The sequence below is a fragment of the Salvelinus alpinus genome, chromosome 35 (genome assembly GCF_045679555.1).
Source record: "Salvelinus alpinus chromosome 35, SLU_Salpinus.1, whole genome shotgun sequence".
Taxonomy (NCBI): Eukaryota; Metazoa; Chordata; class Actinopteri; order Salmoniformes; family Salmonidae; genus Salvelinus; species Salvelinus alpinus.
The window spans coordinates 22,206,583-22,225,775 of NC_092120.1; the positions used below are offsets into that span (position 1 = coordinate 22,206,583).

At 44.8% G+C, this 19,193-nt stretch overlaps 1 protein-coding gene across 1 annotated transcript in view; it reads left to right on the top strand.

Moving 5' to 3' along the window:
- Positions 1 to 886, top strand: part of me1 (malic enzyme 1, NADP(+)-dependent, cytosolic) — a 117,529-nt gene extending 116,643 nt beyond the window's left edge. The window contains exon 14 of the mRNA XM_071383574.1: positions 501 to 886. Coding sequence (XP_071239675.1) covers positions 501 to 668 — 168 coding nt within the window. The 3' untranslated portion in view covers positions 669 to 886. The remainder of the gene's footprint in view (positions 1 to 500) is intronic.
- The last annotated feature ends 18,307 nt before the right edge of the window (positions 887 to 19,193 follow it).

Consider the following 19,193-nt stretch of genomic DNA (forward strand, 5'->3'; position numbering starts at 1 on the left):
TTATTTATCTTGCTCCTTTGCACCCCAGTATCTCAACTTGCACATTCATCTTCTGCACATCCTGCCATTCCAGTGTTTAATTGCAATATTGTAATTACTTTTCCACCATGGCCTATGTATTGCCTTACCTTTCTTATTCTACCTCATTTGCACATGCTGTATATAGGGTTTTCTACTGTATTATTGATTGTATGTTTGTTTATTCCATGTGTAACTCTGTGTTGTTGTATGTGTCAAACTGCTTTGCTTTATCTTGGCCAGGTCGCAGTTGCAAATGAGAACTTGTTCTCAACTAGCCTACATAGTTAAATAAAAGGTGAAATAAAACATTTAAAAATACACTGATTTGATTGAAGTGGATTTAACAAGGGATCATAGCTTTCACCTGGATTCACCTGGTCAGTCTATGTCATGGAAAGAGCAGGTTTTCTTAATGTTTTGTGTACTACTCAGTCTATACAGTGTCCACCTATGAACTATCGCGTTTGTGTGTCTTACAGATCGTGGAGTTTGCCTATGAGCACAAGATGGCGACGCTGTACCCGGAGCCTGAGGATAAGGAGGCTTTTGTGCGCTCTCTCATCTACAGCACCGACTATGACGAGTTTGCTGTTGACTCTTACCACTGGCCCAAGGACGCCATGACCATCCAGTCATGCAAACTGTGACGTGGGGGAGGGACTGAGGGCGAGGGACACGAAGGAGAAGTGACAGGAGACCAGGGTCCAGGAAGGGAGTGAAGGAGACGACAGAAGTGCAATAACATCAAGACAATGGCGATTGTGGTTTTGATGTAAAAGAGAAAAAGATCTTTATGAATGCGATGGCTACGAACCAAAATAGACACGATGATCAAATAAAATGGTTTAAATGATTGTTTACTTCATATTTGCCGTCATTGTGTTTGTGTGTGTGTGCAGTACTTTGAGAGGTTTCTCGGGGAGGGTTTGGGCATCGCCATCGTTTACTCCCATGACTCTGACATACTAAGAGGGAAAATACAATATTCAAAGCTAACAGATAATGTGTGTATAAAACGTATAACTAGGAGAAAGACTGTTGGCGGTGAGGCACAGGGTGAGAGGAGAGTGGGTTTTTGATGTCACATGTTAGATGTCTCCACTCAGCCGTCCCAAAGTAGCATGACTAACTCTTTTCCCATGGATATACTGGTAAGAGTCGGTCATCCATACACAAAGGCCGGGGTTATAGAGAAGCGTGTTGCCCTGTCAACAATGTGCCTATTAAAAGGCAATATTCACAATGTTCGTGGGCACCACATTCACTGTAAACTCTGCAGATGTTGGCTCGAGTAAATTCGAGTAAAACCGTGAAATGCGTACTTACGAGTCCTTCCCAATGATACGGAGTTTAAAAATAATACAAATAAAATAGTAACACGACGAATAAAATAAAATACACAAGAATGGTGCTATGTACAGGGAGTAGCAGTACCAGATCAGAGGTACGAGGTATTTGAGGGAGATACTTTTGTATATGTAGTGTACGTAAACACCCCTTCAAAATTGAGCACACAGCCATGCAATCTCCATAGACAAACATTGGCAGTAGAATGGCCTTACTGAAGAGCTCAGTGACTTTCAACATCGGACTATCATAGGATGCCACATTTCCAACAAGTCAGTTCGTCAAATTTCTGTCCTGCTAGAGCTGCCCTTGTCAACTGTAAGTGCTGTTATTGTGAAATGGTAATGTCTAGGAGCAACAACGACTCAGCCACGAAGTGGTAGGCCACACAAGCTCAGTGCATAAAAATCGTTGGTTGCAACACTCACTACCTAGTTCCAAATTGCCTCTGGAAGCAATGTCAGCACAAGAACTGTTCGTCGGGAGCTTCATGAAATGGGTTTCCAAGATGCCAAATGTCGGCTGGAGTGGCGTAAAGCTCACCGCCATTGGACTCTGAAGCAGTGAAAACACGTTCTCTGGAGTGATGAATCACTTCACCATCTGGAAGTCTGATGGACGAATCTGGGTTTGGCATATGCCCGGAGGACGCTACCTGCCCCAATGTATAGGGCAAACTGTAAAGTTTGGTGGAAGAGTAATAATGGTCTGGGGCTGTTTTCCATGGTTCGGGCCCCTTAGTTCCAGTGAAGGGAAATCTTAACTCTACAGCATACAATTACATTCTAGATGATATGTTTGTGCTTCCAACTTTGTGGCAACAGTTTGGGAAGGCCCTTTCCTGTTCACATGACAATGCCCCTGTGCACAAAGCGAGTTCCATACAGAAATAGTTTGTCGAGATCTGTGTGGAAGAACTTGACTGGTCTGCACATGGCCTTGACCTCAACCCCATCGAACACCTTTGGGATGAATTGGAACACTGACTGCGTAACCAGGCCTAATCGCCCAAAGTCCTAGTGGAAAGCCTTCCCAGAAGAGTGGAAGCTATTATAGCAGCAAAGAGGAGACCAACTCTATATTGATGCCCATCATTTTGGAATGAGATGTTCGAAGAGCAGGTGTCCAAATACCTTTGGTCATGTAGGGGCGGCAGATAGCCTAGTGGTTATCGTTGCGCCAGTAACCGAAAGGTTACCCTGAGCTGACAAGGTAAACAGCAGTTAACCCACTGTTCCCCGGTAGGCCATCATTGTAAATAAGAATTTGTTCTTAAAACTCTAGACCACTTTTATTCTACCAACAGAAACACATACAAGGCCCTCCCTTTGGCAAATCTGACCATGACTCCATTCTCGTGCTTTCTGTTGACAAACAAAGGCTCAAACAGGAAGTACCAGTGATGCGCTCAATACGGAAGTGGTCGGATGAAGCAGATGTGAGGCTACAAGACTGTTTTGCTATGTTCCAAGATACATCCGATACCATTGGGGAGTTTACCACAACAGTCACGGGCTTCATCAATAAGTGCATAGATGGTTTCGTCCCCACAGTGGCTATACGAACATATCCAAACCAAAAACCATAGATAACAGGCAATATCCCACCTAGACTAAAGGCTATAGATACCACTTACAAGGAACAGGACACGGACATGGATGCATACAAGAAAGCCTGCTTCGACCACCATTGAGACATCAAACACGCAAAAGGACAATACACTCAGAAAAAAAGGGTTCCAAAGGGGTTCTTTGCGGAGGGATAAGCTTCTACCAAGAACTGTTTTGATCAGAAGAACCCTTTTGGAAGACAAGGGTTCTTTGTAAGGCAAAGGGTTATATAACATCCTTAGAACCGTTTTTGGAAGAAAGGGTTCTTTGATAATTCTTTGGAAGGCAAGAAGGATTCTTTGGAGGGCAAAAAGGCTTCTACAAAGATTCATATATAATATTTTCCAGCATGGAAACTGCAGGGATATTTTCAGAATTGTTTGTTTTACTGTTATATCAGTTGTTTTTGCATTGATTGGTTGATACATTTTATGAGACACAAAGATAAAGGCTAATAAGGCTGGTGGAACTGTTCATAGCGGGTTCTTGGAAGAACCCTTCATAGAGGGTCCTAGGTAGAACCATTTACAGGGGGTTCTTTGAAGAACCCTCTGCAAAGGGTTCTACCCAGAACCAAAAAGGATGCTTGATGCTCGTCGTATGCGGCAGGGCATGCAGACGATAAAAGATTACAAAAGGGAAAGCCAGCCGTGAGATGACCAATTAATGCAGAACTCTTATGTGAAAGCCCTTGTTTTTCCAGATGACTGTGTGATTTCACTCTCCATGGCCGATGTGAGCAAAATGTTGAAAACAGGTTAACAATCACAGACGGAATACCAAGGCATGTTCTCAAAGCATGCGCAGACCAGCTGGCAAGTGACTTAATTGACATTTTCTATCTCTCCTTGTCCCAGTTTGTAATCCCAACATGTTTCAAGTTGACCACCATTGTCCCTGTTCCTCAGAGCTCCAAGGTAACCTGCCTAAATGACTATCGCCCTGTAGCACTCACATCTGTAATTATGAAGTGCTTTGAGAGGCTGGCCATGACACACATTATCACCATCATCCCAGACCCACTCCAACAGATCCACAGAGGACGCAATCTCAATTGCTCTTCACACTGCCCGCTCCCACCTGTACAACAGGGGAAATCTCTTTCTAAAAATACTGTTCGTAGACTACAGCTCAGCGTTCAACACCATAGTCCCCTCCAAGCTCATCACCAAGATAGAGAGCCTGAGATTGAGATTGAACACCTCCCTCTGCAACTGGATCCTGGACTTCCTGATGGGCCGGCCCCAGGTGGTGAGGGTAGGCAACAACACCTCCGCCACGCTGACCCTTAACACGGGGGTCCGTCAGGGGTTTGCGCTTAGTCCCCTCCTATACTCGCTGTTCACCCACGACTGCCTGGCAACGCACGACTGCCTTACGACACAACAGTGGTAGGCCTGATCACCGACGGCAATGAGACAGCCAACAGGGAGGAGGTCAGAATCTTAGCAGTGTGGTGTCAGGACAACAATACTCTCCCTCAACGTCAGTCAAACTAAGGACCTGATCATGGCCTATAGCAGAAAGAGGGGAGAGACTTGGCGTCTACATCACTAAGGACTTAACATGGTCCACACACACCTGCACTGTCGTGAAGAGGCAGAAAATATTTGGCATCGGCCCTCGGATCCTCAAAATGTTGCATAGCTGCACCATTGAAAGCATCTTGACTGACTGCATCCCCTCTATATCAGGCGGTGTCAGAGAAGGCCAGAAAAATGTATTGTTCACACCGTTTTACATCAGCTCCCGTATCAACAGGCTCCGAGACAGCTTCTACCCCCAAGCCATAAGACTGCTAAATAGCCATAACACTGCTAAATAATCAATGAATGGTTACTTGAACTATCTGCACTGACCCTGTGCACACTCACTAGACTATAAATACAGTACACACACTCCATTGACACCCCCACACATACACTACACACAGACACAACTAACACACTTTTACACATCATTTTCTGCTGAAACGTATTTATTTTATTCTTCTTATTATATATTATGATGCCTAGTCACTTTACCCTGCCTTCATGTACATAGACTAAAATGTTTTGTATTTATTCAACTAGGCAAGTCAGTTAACGCCCCTAGTTTTATGCCTCTCCGCATTAGTCTCCACCCACCAGAACCACTGCCTCTGGGGGAGCGGCTTCTCGTTTGTTTATGTCCCCATACAGTTCGTTGAATGTCAGAATGGATGTACACTGCTCAAAAAAATAAAGGGAACACTTAAACAACACAATGTAACTCCAAGTCAATCACACTTCTGTGAAATCAAACTGTCCACTTAGGAAGCAACACTGATTGACAATAAATTTCACATGCTGTTGTGCAAATGGAATAGACAAAAGGTGGAAATTATAGGCAATTAGCAAGACACCCCCAAAAAAGGAGTGATTCTGCAGGTGGTGACCACAGACAACTTCTCAGTTCCTATGCTTCCTGGCTGATGTTTTGGTCACTTTTGAATGCTGGCGGTGCTCTCACTCTAGTGGTAGCATGAGACGGAGTCTACAAACCACACAAGTGGCTCAGGTAGTGCAGTTCATCCAGGATGGCACATCAATGCGAGCTGTGGCAAAAAGGTTTGCTGTGTCTGTCAGCGTAGTGTCCAGAGCATGGAGGCGCTACCAGGAGACAGGCCAGTACATCAGGAGACGTGGAGGAGGCAACAACCCAGCAGCAGGACCGCTACCTCCGCCTTTGTGCCAGGAGGTGCACTGCCAGAGCCCTGAAAAATGACCTCCAGCAGGCCACAAATGTGCATGTGTCTGCTCAAACGGTCAGAAACAGACTCCATGAGGGTGGTATGAGGGCCTGACGTCCACAGGTGGGGGTTGTGCTTACAGCCCAGCACCGTGCAGGACGTTTGGCATTTGCCAGAGAACACCAAGATTGGCAAATTCGCCACTGGCGCCCTGTGCTCTTCACAGATGAAAGCAGGTTCACACTGAGCACATGAGCACATGTGACAGAGTCTGGAGACGCCGTGGAGAACGTTCTGCTGCCTGCAACATCCTCCAGCATGACCGGTTTGGTGGTGGGTCAGTCATGGTGTGGGGTGGCATTTCTTTGTGGGGCCGCACAGCCCTCCATGTGCTCGCCAGAGGTAGCCTGACTGCCATTAGGTACCGAGATGAGATCCTCAGACCCCTTGTGAGACCATATGCTGACACATGCACATTTGTGGCCTGCTGGAGGTCATTTTGCAGGGCTCTGGCAGTGCACCTCCTTGCACAAAGGCGGAGGTAGCGGTCCTGCTGCTGGGTTGTTGCCCTCCTACGGCCTCCTCCACGTCTCCTGATGTACTGGCCTGTCTCCTGGTAGCGCCTCCATGCTCTGGACACTACGCTGACAGACACAGCAAACCTTTTTGCCACAGCTCGCATTGATGTGCCATCCTGGATGAACTGCACTACCTGAGCCACTTGTGTGGGTTGTAGACTCCGTCTCATGCTACCACTGGAGTGAGAGCACCGCCAGCATTCAAAAGTGACCAAAACATCAGCCAGGAAGCATAGGAACTGAGAAGTGGTCTGTGGTCACCACCTGCAGAATCACTCCTTTTTTGGGGATGTCTTGCTAATTGCCTATAATTTCCACCTTTTGTCTATTCCATTTGCACAACAGCATGTGAAATTTATTGTCAATCAGTGTTGCTTCCTAAGTGGACAGTTTGATTTCATAGAAGTGTGATTGACTTGGAGTTACATTGTGTTGTTTAAGTGTTCCCTTTATTTTTTTGAGCAGTGTAGACAGGCATGATAATTATGGTCGGGAACTCTCTTGGTATATAAAAGGCTCAGCAGTTTACCATTAGGTATTCTATATAAGGTGTGCAAACCACAAGGTATGAGCCACGACCATACTCACTGTATTAGTGTCTGTCAGAGTATGGGAGTGGAGTTGAGGGGTCAGAAATCCCGCTCCTTGCTCATGGAGTGGTGCTCAAGCTCCAGTGCGCCATATCCTTTCCAACCACTCCGCTAAAATCCGCTCCTTGCTCACGGAAAAAAACTGTCTCTCCAAATTCACTCCATTCATTAAAATCACAATTTAACCAACACCCGTCAATTTGTGTGACTACCTGGATCTACTATTTGGTTTTGAAGTATTGAAACCAAACCATATGCTTTGAATGAAAAGTATTATAATAAACATGAAAAGGTGAATGTAAGAAGCGCTCAGATCATTTCAAATTAAACTGCATATTAGCACTCTAAATAGGTCAGGAGACAGAAAGGGAGCCTAAAAAGGAATGGAAATGAATTATTTAGGCTATATTATTTCAATTACTTCAAGGCTAGAGCCTATAAAGAAATATATTGTGAAGCATTAGTGAATGCGACACGCTAGGCTTGCAGGGAGTCAGGGATATTAAGCGCTCAGCATTTGCACAACATTTTGTTGTATTAAATCATCATAGTGTATAATTGTGCATATTAGCTGTGACTTACTTAGAATTAAATACAAATTAAATGAACAATGCCTCATTGCCTTTGAATTCATTTTTAGAAGCACCCGTTTTGCCAGAGTCTGTTGCTTCAGGCTCATGTCATGTTGCCTGGAGAGCAGGCCAGCAGTGGAGAATATCCTCTCTGTGCTTGCAGAGCCACTGGGGTTGTTGAAAACCCTTTTGGCCGCTCTTGCCAGGCTGGGCAGGGATGCAGAGTTTTTTAAATTTTAGGTAGGCCTAAAGGTTTTTAGGCAAAATAACCCAACCAGGCCTCCCGAGTGGCGCAGCGGTCTAAGGCACTGCATCGCAGTGCTAGCTGTGTCATTACAGATCCTGGTTCGGTCCCAGGCTGTGTTGTAGCCGCCGCGACCAGGAGACCCGTGAGACGGCGCACATTTGGCCCAGCGTCGTCCAGTTTAGGAGAGGGTTTGGCCGGGCGGGATGTCAATGTCCCATCGCGCTCTAGCAACTCCTGTGGCGGGCCGGGCGCATGCGCGCTGACTCGGTTGCCAGTGTGTACGGTGTTTCCTCCGACACATTGATTTGGCTGGCTTCCGGGTTAAGTGAGCATTGTGTCAAAGAAGCAGTGCGGCTAGGCGGGGTCGTGTTTCTGGAAGACGCACGGCTCTTGACCTTCGCCTCTCCCGAGTTCGTACGGGAGTTGCAGAGATGGGACAAGACTGTAACTACCAATTGGATACCACAAAAAGGGGTAATTTATAATAAAATAAATAAATAACTCAACCAAACGGTAAGCTGCTTGAAAGATTAAATATGTCAGGCCTATTGGGCCAAAATCAATTATGTATAGATAATAGAACAAAAATGAAGGAAACTTTTAAGAGATCAGATTTTTTGTTTATAAATACTTTGCTGCAATGACTTAATTAGCTAACCACCTCATTCCTTTCTTTTAGCATGTGCACGTAGTAAGTACACCATCATGCTTTCAGGATTTGTGTCTTTTCAGATTCCACAATGATTCTTTATTTGTGGACATTACATCACCGCACTCCCTCTCTTGCTCTTGGTCCTCATCTTTGTAAGTCACCTTGTTTTTTCAGTTTCTTTCTGAAAATATTTAGCGAACTCCATGACAGTAGCTAAAGCAAGGGCCTAAAGCAGCCCACAAGTAGACTCCAAATGCATGCTGGGTCGGGTATGCCCTGAGTTTGTGAAGTGAGTGCTACTGGAGAAGCTATTGGCGCGAAATTGGACACTCCAGCCTTTGGGAATCTCTCTCCACTCTCCAGTCAAATTGGGCAGGCTCCGCTCCTCGCTCCACTCCACTCGCATACTCTGGTGTCTGTCATCATATTGTTTGATAGATTCTTAAAATCCTTAGTCTATACACTCTCTTGAGAAGAACTGTGTTTGTTTTGAGTCTACAGTAGGTCTTTCAGCCCCTGGTAAGACTGATCGTATTCCACCTAATGACTCACAAACACCTTGAGAGAATTGACCGAGACATTATTTGTCCGTCTGGTTATTTACTTGAGAAGTTCAGGAAGTAAAGTAAAAAATATTGATTGTAATGTTCTCTTTTGAAGACAGAGTAACCAATAAAAAGGAAATAAAAATACTGACACTGACTTCAGCACAGTGAGAGCTACCCATGGACTGACGCTGCTAAGCAGTGACCTTTAGCTTTTGTCTGGGTATGAGAAGTGGTCAACCTCGTAATACAGATCACTTGCTCAAACAGGTGACTGGGCAGGGCCATGTTTTATAGGCTGCAACAGACCTTAGAATGCCCGACCATAGCTACATAGCTCTATCACGTCTTGTAATATGTGACGTGAGAGCTTAATGTGGCTCCTCCGACCATACTGTAGCTATCACGACGATGCAATGTTGCTACGTGGGGGACTTTTGACATGTCTGGTTCATTTATGATACCACCGTTGTTTTGTTTTTCGTCTTTTAACCACTCAGTTATAAGTGATGCTCTCTTTCCAACCCTTCAGACGATAAAGCAATTATTTATCTTCTTCATCCCCTTATCTTTATGCAAAGTGCTCCAGCAGTCAGCCCGCTGCCTCGAGTGAAGATAGGAATCCCTGCCTGTCTGGACTCTGATTCCCCCAAACACATATGGGCTCAGTGGGGTGATAAGAGGAGTGGCAATATGTGCTCTCTTCATGTTAGATCTCCGCCGATGTCTAATCGCTTCCCCACTTCTTTTCTCGACTTTGCTGAAATCAGGAATGGACCCAAGTTGTGCTTAATGTACAAGCACAAATTTTCCCATTCCTAGGTCATATTTGGATCTGTCTGTGTCTACCTACCTGGTAGGGGTTTTCTCACCAGGTCTTTTAGATGCGTAATGAGGATTCTTTGCCAGAACATCTGGTAACACTGAGAAGTGGTCCTTGTAATACAGATTGCTGGCAATTCGAACAGGTGACTGCGCAAGGCAGTGTTATTAGGGAGTAACAGGTATTTAAAAGAAATGAGAACACCCGGACATTGTGATTCTACTCTTATGTTGCATCTTCAGTTGTATGTATTTTTTTATTTTTTATTGAACCTTTATTTAACTAGGCAAGTCAGTTAAGAACAAATTCTTATTTACAATGACAGCCTACCCTGGCCAAACCTGGACGATGCTGGGCTGCCCTATGGGACCTCCAATCACGGCCGGATGTGATACAGCCTGGATTTGAACCAGGGACTGTAGTGACACCTCTTGCACTGAGGTGCAATGCCTTATACCGGTGCGCCACTCGGGAAATAGGCTCAACTTAGTTCAGTCATAGGGGACAAATTAAACATACAGGTTTATGTAAATCCCTTGTGTTCTACTCGCTTAGAGAAAATGGTTCCTTGGCTGTCTCCATGGTGTGGAAACAATGTTGATTGATTCAACCATTGCTTTTCTAATTAAATTGCACTACGATGTTTTGGCACAAAAACTGTGCGTGTTGACTTTGAGTTAACATGTGTGTGTGCTATAGATATCAACAAGAAAATTGCATGCAACGTCCTCCTCCCTTGATAGTGGGTGTTACACATTGGACATGACACTATTGTGTGCTATTGTGTAAGCATATACCATGGGTTTTATTTTCACCACATGACATGGCTCCGTCGTGTACAGGCACTGAACTACAGATATTGTCATTAACATTAAAGATGACCACTGTGGTTTTCTAAGGGTTGCTGGTGTACAGTACGTGTTTTACATGAACAGTCTTCCGAACATTATCTTCCAGAGGACAGTACACAGACATAGCTTTTAGTCCATTTGTGAATACATTTATGGTATGCAGTGCCTTCAGAAAGTATTCATACCCCTTGACGTATTCCACGTTTTGTTGTTACGTGTATTGAAAATGAAACAAACATTCATTTACATAAGAATTCACACGATCCAACGTGTAATTAATAACTACACCATGCTCTAAGCCTTAGAGTCTAAGGGATATTTAGTGTCTGCTTTTTAAAAAATCTACCAATAGGTGCCCTTCTTTGCGAGGCATTGGAAAACCTGCCTGGTCTTTGTGTTTGAAATTCACTGCTCGACCTTACAATTATCTGTATGTGGGGTACAGAGATGAGGTAGTTATTTTTTTAAAATGTTAAACACTTATTGCACGTGAACTTATGATGGGACTTAAGCAAATGTTAACTCCAGAATCTAGTTAGACTTGCTATAACAAAAGGGTTTGAATGTTTGTCTCATGACATTTCAGCTTTTCATTAATTTGTAAAAATGTCTAAAAACAAGTCACTTTAAAAATAATGGGGTATTGTGTGTAGGCCAGTGACAAAAAAAAAATCTAAATGTAATACATTTCAAATTCAGCCTGTAACATGTGGAAAAAGTCTAGGAGTGAATACTTCAAGGCACCGTACAACTCCATGCCTATGTTTGACTAGGGAACTCAAGGAGATATCCACTACAGTAAATCAGACATAGGCCCACACAATGTATTGACCTTTGGTAGCGTTTTAGACTGTCAGAAGGTTGTTGTGCATTTGCACAATGTGTAAAGAGGAAAACAGTCATTTCACCAGATACATTTTATTAACACTTAAACGTTTAACATTACATTTGGAAAGAATTGTTATCCACAGTCCCCTGTGAATAAAAATACAAGGAACAGTCAGTATTATGTTTTGAAAACCTGACAGAAAACAAGAAATGTCTAATAATAACGTTTTAATAGTATGTTTGGACAAATAATCGCAATCTTATCTCAAGAGAAAACATCCTGTTCTGCTCTGGGAACGTATAAAATCGGGTTAATGTGTTCCGTTTGATAAACAGCATCCCGAGCATGACCAACGCAAATGAGCATGTATACCGCGTCTGTTCAAACTGCGTGCGTAATGAGCTCTTGGAGTTTCATTGCAAGTCTTCAGGAGAACGTTAGTTCCCACCGTTGAGCAGTGATGATTGGAAATTCTTCACCACCACCTGACTATGGAACAGCATATTTAGTTCAGTTTCAGTAAATCATCACCAGCTCTTGGACCCGTTTTTGCTTTTCCACCATGGACGGACGTGTATTCTGGAATCGGACCTCTCAAATTCTTCTCAATGAATCTTGTGACAATGAGTGCAATGACCATGATCTGATTTATTATAACTTTGTCCATCTAACAGAGACGACTATTTTGCCTTCTCTCATTGGAATCCTCTGTTCAACGGGGCTAGTAGGAAACATTCTGGTATTGGTGACTATCCTAAGGTATGTATCACCGCATTCCACAGGGCACACAGTTGAATCAAAGTTGTTTCAACATAATTTGTCAAAATATTGTGACGCGGAATTAGTGGATTTAAAAAAAAGTTAACCATCTAAATTTCAACTAACGTAAACATAGCAATTAAGTTAAAATTATAACTTAAATTGACAACCTGACTAACGGGTTCATACATCAATCTAATTTCAAGATGATCGTCAGAACTATGTATATGTTGAAATTGCATCGAAAATTCCATAGAAACATAGGTTTCATCTTATATTGAATGGTTGAAAATTATGTAAAATGTTATACTTGATTACACATGTTATGCGACCTTGTTTGAATGTTGATAGTAAAATGGTATGTTTAAATCAATGTAATTGTTTTAACATACCATCAACCTAGAATAAAGAGGCCTATTGAAATATAATGTGAAGCCATAGTCCAACGATTCCCGCCTGAACAGTGGCTCCTGTTATGAGGGGTAATAAACTTCAGTGAGAACATCTCCCTTAAATGTTAATTGGTTGCGTTCACAGTTCAATGGGTCTACAAATGAATCATTGATATGATGGATTCACATCTCCATCTAAACCATAAAGCAAAGTCAAAGAAACACACGAAAACAAATCAAACTTGAAATGCACCTAAAATAGTTTGATTTAGCCCTATTCTTCAACTTTGCTTGATGACGTGAATCCACCATATTAAAAATTTTGTAGACTACATTTTTTGTTTTGTATCAACCAACCATCCTTTATATAAAAATACAATATCCAAAAGTAAAAGTGTATTATTCATATAATGAATTTGTCAGGACTGAGTTTGGGGAACCCTGGTCTACGCAAATGAGTATGGAAGCTCATCAATATCTAAAATGTTTTGACATGATCGCTCAGCTGAAACGAACACAGCTAAGCACGGGACATAGAGGTAAGCATCTGGATGACAGACTCGTTCTCACTGAACTGCATTACCCCTCATAACAGTAGGAGTCACTGTTCAGGCAGGAATCGTTGGGATTGTGACTTGACATTTTGTTTCAATTTACCTCATTTAGATTGATAGCATGACGTTGAAACAATGACGTTGATTCAAACGTACCATTTTACTATCAACATTTAACCATGGTCAAATAAAATGTCTAGTCAAATATAAAATAAATATATATAGCAAACAAAATATTATTTACGATTCTACATGAAAACGTTAAACTAAATGAAATAGTTCTGAAGATTGTTGCAATTAGCTTGACTTAACCGGAACAGGTTGTTACATCAATGTATTTAAATTGAAGCTTTACTCTAATTTCAATGTTTACAACACTGGTTGAAATGAGAGGACCAGTACTGGTTGATGACGTTTTTCAACTGCAACGTATTTTCCTCGTTGATTCCACGTCAAAATACGTTAACAAATTACATTAATTTCAACCAGTGAGATATGTTCAGACAACGCCGTCTACATTGATATCACAACAAAGCTAACATTTTTTCTGCAAAAGTTAAGCAGATGGATTTACTAAATGTTATAAATGGTTTAGATGACTAATGAATTTCCTTTCTAGAAACATTAAAATGTGTAGTGTCTGTTCGAAAGTAAATATTTAATTCAATAAACATGTCCCATTGTTAAAATTACCTCATGCTAGATGAGGGGCGGCAGGTAGCCTAGTGGTTGGAGTGTTGGGCCAGTAACCAAAAGGTTGTTAAATCGAATCCCCACCTGACGAGGTAAAAATCTGTCGTTCTGGCCCTGCACAAGGCAGTTAACCCACTGATCCTAGGCCGTCATTGTAAATAAGAATTTGTTCTTAACAGACTTGCCTAGTTAAATAAAAAAAGAATAGTTTGATTTGGATGCCAAAACACTTTTCATTACCAATGTACCAGTTGCCTTTTCATTATTTAAGTCAATGCACTCACTGATCTGTTATTGTGCATTGTACACACTCATAATCACTCATTACTCATCACTCATTATACAAAATAGGCCTATGCTCTGTTTAACATGAGGGAGTTAACATAACTGTTGTATGAGATGCAGTTTAATGTGACATTTCGTTTTTACTGAAAGTATGCTCTTTGTAAATCCACGTTAAGCACCCTGGACTGTGGAAAGCCATTTTCCTTCAGTTGGCTGATTTTAACAATTTGTTACTCGTAATCCATTGCTATCATTGTGGGCAAATTCATTAAATACTTGTAGTTTTTTTTGAAGACGATCAATTAACTGGGAATGTGGCCTTTCCTTTTGAGAATCTGATCAATGTGAAACTCACTGATCGAGAGGGGGTGAGAGCAAAAGATTGAGAGGAGAAAAAGTGAGGAAGAATGGGGGGGGGGGGGGGGGGGGTGTTGGGTGGAGAGGGGGTTTCAGTCAGTCAATCTAATGTGTGTGTAGATTAAATAAATGGCTTAACTGTGCGGATTATGTGAAGGCATATTTTCTCAACCGCTGTGGCCGACCACCCTATAGCTCAGGGATGGGCAACTCCAGTCCTCGATGGCCTGATTGGTGTCAAACTTTCCCCCCAGCCCTAAAGCTAACACACCTGTAAAAACTAAAAATATAAAACATTCAATAGTGTCAATGATTTTACTAAGTTACAGTTCATTAACCCCTATTCTATGGATTTCACATGAGGGAATACAGATATGCATCTGTAGGGCACTTTTTCCTTAAAAAAAATAAAAGTGGATCAGAAAACCAGTCAGAATCTGGTTGGACCACCATTTGCCTGATGCAGAGCGACATCTCCTTTGCATATATGTATTTTTATATAGTGTAGATCAGCTTTAATATAGCTGATGGATTGTGGCATCCATCAATGTAATTGTCTGCATTTCCAATCCCTGTCACGTTCCTGACCTATTTCTGTTAGTTTTTGTGTGTTAGTTGGTCAGGACGTGAGGTTGGGTGGGCATTCTATGTTTTCTGTTTCTGTGTTGGTTTTGGGTTACCTGGTATGGCTCTTAATTAGAGGCAGGTGTTTGGCGTTCCTCTAATTAAGAGTCATATTTAGGTAGGCGTTGTCACAGTGTTCGTTGTGGGTGATTGTCTCCTGTGTCCGTATGTCTGTTCGTACCACATGGGACTGTAGCGTATGTTTTGTTTCGTTTCGTGTGCCATCGTAATTTATAATAAAGATGGCTTATTTCCCTGAGCCTGCGTTTTGGTCTGAGGATCCTTCTCTCCTCACCTCATCCGAGGATGAGGAGAGCGACAGCCGTTACAGAATCACCCACCAACACGCTAAGACCAAGCGGCAAGGGAAAACGAAACGGAGTAAGGGACAGGAGAGAAAGGAGCAATGGACATGGGACGATGTTTTGGATGGAAAGGGTTGCTACACTTGGGAGGAGATCCTGGCTGGGAGGGATCGCCTCCCATGGGAACAGGTGGAGGCATTGAGGAGAGCAGAGGCTACCTGGGAGAGGAACCGGAGCTATGAGGGAACGCGTCTGGCACGGAAGCCAAAAAAGCCCGTGAGTAATTCCCAAAAATTTCTTGGGGGGGGGCTAGGAGATAGTGGGCCAAGGGCAGGTAGGAGACCTGCGCCCACTTCCCAGGCTTACCGTGGAGAGCGGGAGTACGGGCAGGCGCCGTGTTACGCAGTAGAGCGCACGGTGTCTCCTGTACGAGTGCATAGCCCAGTGCGGGTTATTCCACCTCCCCGCACTGGTAGGGCTAGATTGAGTATTGAGCCAGGTGTCATGAGGCCGGCTCAACGCGTCTGGTCTCCAGTGCGTCTCCTCGGGCCGGCATACATGGCACCTGCCTTACGCATGGTTTCCCCGGTTCGCCTACATAGCCCGGTGCGGGTTATTCCACCTCCCCGCACTGGTCGGGCAACCGGGAGTATTCAACCAGGTAAGGTTGGGCAAGCTCAATGCTCAAGAGTGCCAGTACGCCTCCACGGTCCGGTATTTCCGGCACCACCTCCCCGCCCCAGCCTAGTACCTACAGTGTCTACACTACGCACTAGGCTACCAGTGCGTATCCTGAGCCCTGTTCCTCCTCCACGCACTCTCCCTGTAGTGCGTGTATCTAGCCCGGTGCCTCCAGTTCCGGCCCCACGCACTAAGCTACCAGTGCGTCTCCAGAGCCCTGTACACACTGTTTCTTCTCCCCCTACTAATCCTGATGTGCTTGCCCTCAGCCCGGTGTCACCAGTGCCGGTACCTCGCACCAGGTATAGAGTGGGCTTTGAGAGTCCAGTGTGCCCTGTCCCTGCTCCCCGCACTAGTAGGAAGGTGCTTATCATTAGCACGGTGCCTCCAGTTCCGGCACCACGCACCAGGTCTACAGTGCGCCGTATCCGGCCAGAGCCATCCGTCTCACCAGCGCCATCTGAGCCATCCGTCTCCCCAGCGCCATCTGAGCCATCCGTCTCCCCAGCGCCATCTGAGCCATCCGTCTCCCCAGCGCCATCTGAGCCATCCGTCTCCCCAGCGCCATCTGAGCCATCCGTCTCCCCAGCGCCATCTGAGCCATCCGTCTGCCAGGAGCCTGCAAAGCCGCCCGTCTGCCATGAGCCTGCAAAGCCGCCCGTCTGCCATGAGCCTACAGAGCCATCCGCCAGACAGGAGCCGCTAGAGCCGTCAGCCAGACAGGAGCCGCTAGAGCCGCCCGCCAGACAGGATCTGCCAGAGCCGCCAACTAGACAGGATCTGCCAGAGCCGCCAACCAGACAGGATCTGCCAGAGCCGCCAACCAGACAGGATCTGCCAGAGCCGCCAACCAGACAGGATCTGCCAGAGCCGCCAACCAGACAGGATCTGCCAGAGCCGCCAACCAGACAGGATCTGCCAGAGCCGCCAACCAGACAGGATCTGCCAGAGCCGCCAATCAGACAGGATCTGCCAGAGCCGTCAGAGAGCCATGAGCAGCCAGAGCCGTCAGAAAGCCATGAGCAGCCAGAGCCGTCAGAGAGCCATGAGCAGCCAGAGCCGTCAGAGAGCCATGAGCAGCTAGAGCCGTTAGAGAGCCATGAGCAGCCAGAGCCGTCAGAGAGCCATGAGCGTCGAGAGCCGTCAGCCTGCCATGAGCGTCGAGAGCCGTCAGCCTGCCATGAGCGTCGAGAGCCGTCAGTCTGCCATGAGCGTCGAGAGCCGTCAGCCTGCCATGAGCGTCGAGAGCCGTCAGCCTGCCATGAGCGTCGAGAGCCGTCAGCCTGCCATGAGCGTCGAGAGCCGTCAGCCTGCCATGAGCGTCGAGAGCCGTCAGCCTGCCATGAGCGTCGAGAGCCGTCAGCCAGCCATGAGCATCGAGAGTCGTCAGTCAGCCATGAGCTGCCCTTCAGCCTGAAAAGGCTAGATACCCAGAACTGCCCATCAGTCCGGAGCTGTCTCTCTGTCCGGAGCTGCCTTTCAGTCCGGAGTTGCCCCTCTATCCTGATCTCCCTCTCTATCTTTATCTACCTCTATAGTCTTATCTATCCCTCTGTCTTGGTTTATCTCTCTGTCCCGGTATTGTCATTATTAGATTTGTTATTAGGAGGATTTTGTGGGGGAAGTAAGAGGGTGGACATTCTTGAAGGGAGGGGGCTAGGATGGATTATGGTGGGGTGGGAACCGCGCCCGGAGCCTGAGCCACCACCGTGGTTAGATGCCCACCCAGACCCTCCCCTAGACTTTGTGCTGGTGCGTCCGGAGTTCGCACCTTGTGGGGGGGGTACTGTCACGTTCCTGACCTATTTCTGTTAGTTTTTGTGTGTTAGTTGGTCAGGACGTGAGGTTGGGTGGGCATTCTATGTTTTCTGTTTCTGTGTTGGTTTTGGGTTACCTGGTATGGCTCTTAATTAGAGGCAGGTGTTTGGCGTTCCTCTAATTAAGAGTCATATTTAGGTAGGCGTTGTCACAGTGTTCGTTGTGGGTGATTGTCTCCTGTGTCCGTATGTCTGTTCGTACCACATGGGACTGTAGCGTATGTTTTGTTTCGTTTCGTGTGCCATCGTAATTTATAATAAAGATGGCTTATTTCCCTGAGCCTGCGTTTTGGTCTGAGGATCCTTCTCTCCTCACCTCATCCGAGGATGAGGAGAGCGACAGCCGTTACAATCCCCATATTGTTTTTTTTGTAAACGTGTACAGTTGAAGTTTACATACATTTAAACTCAGTTTCACAATACCTAACAATTAAATCATAGTACAAATTCCCTGTCTTGGGTCAGTTAGGATCACCACTTCATTTTAAGAATGTGAAATGTCAGAATAATAGTAGAGTGATTTATTTCAGCTTTTATTTCTTTCATCACATTCCCAGTGGGTCAGACGTTTACATATACTAATTGAGTGTTTGGTAGCATTGCCATTAAATTGTTTAACTTCGGTCAAACATTTTGTGTAGCCTTCCACAAGCTTCCCACAATAAGTTGGGTGAATTTTGGCCCATTCCTCCTGACAGAGCTGGTGTAACTGAGTCAGGTTTGTAGGCCTCCTTGCTCACACACGCTTTTTCAGTTATGCCCACACATTTTCTATGGGATTGAGGTCAGGGCTCTGTTATGGCAACTCCAATACCTTGACTTTGTTGCCATTTTGCCACAACTTTGTAAGTATGCTTGGGGTTTAACTTCCTGACTGATGTCTTGAGATGTTGCTTCAATATATCCACATCATTTTCTTGCCTCATGATGCCATCTATTTTGTGAAGTGCACCAGTCCCTCCTGCAGCAAAGCACCCCCACAACATGATGCTGCCACCCCCGTGCTTCACGGTCGGGATGGTGTTCTTCAGCTTGCAAGCATCCCCCTTTTTCCTCCAAACATAACGATGGTCATTATGGCCAAACAGTTCTATTTTTGTTTCATCAGACCAGAGGACATTTCTCCAAAAAGTACGATATTTGTCCCCATGTGCAGTTGCAAACTGTAGTCTGGCTTTTTTTAATGGCGGTTTTTGGAGCAGTGGCTTCTTCCTTGCTGAGCGGCCTTTCAGGTTATGTCGATATAGGACTCGTTTTACTGTGGATATAAATACTTTTGTACCGGTTTCCACCAGCATCTTCGCAAGGTCCTTTGCTGTTGTTCTGGGATTGATTTGCACTTTTCGCACCA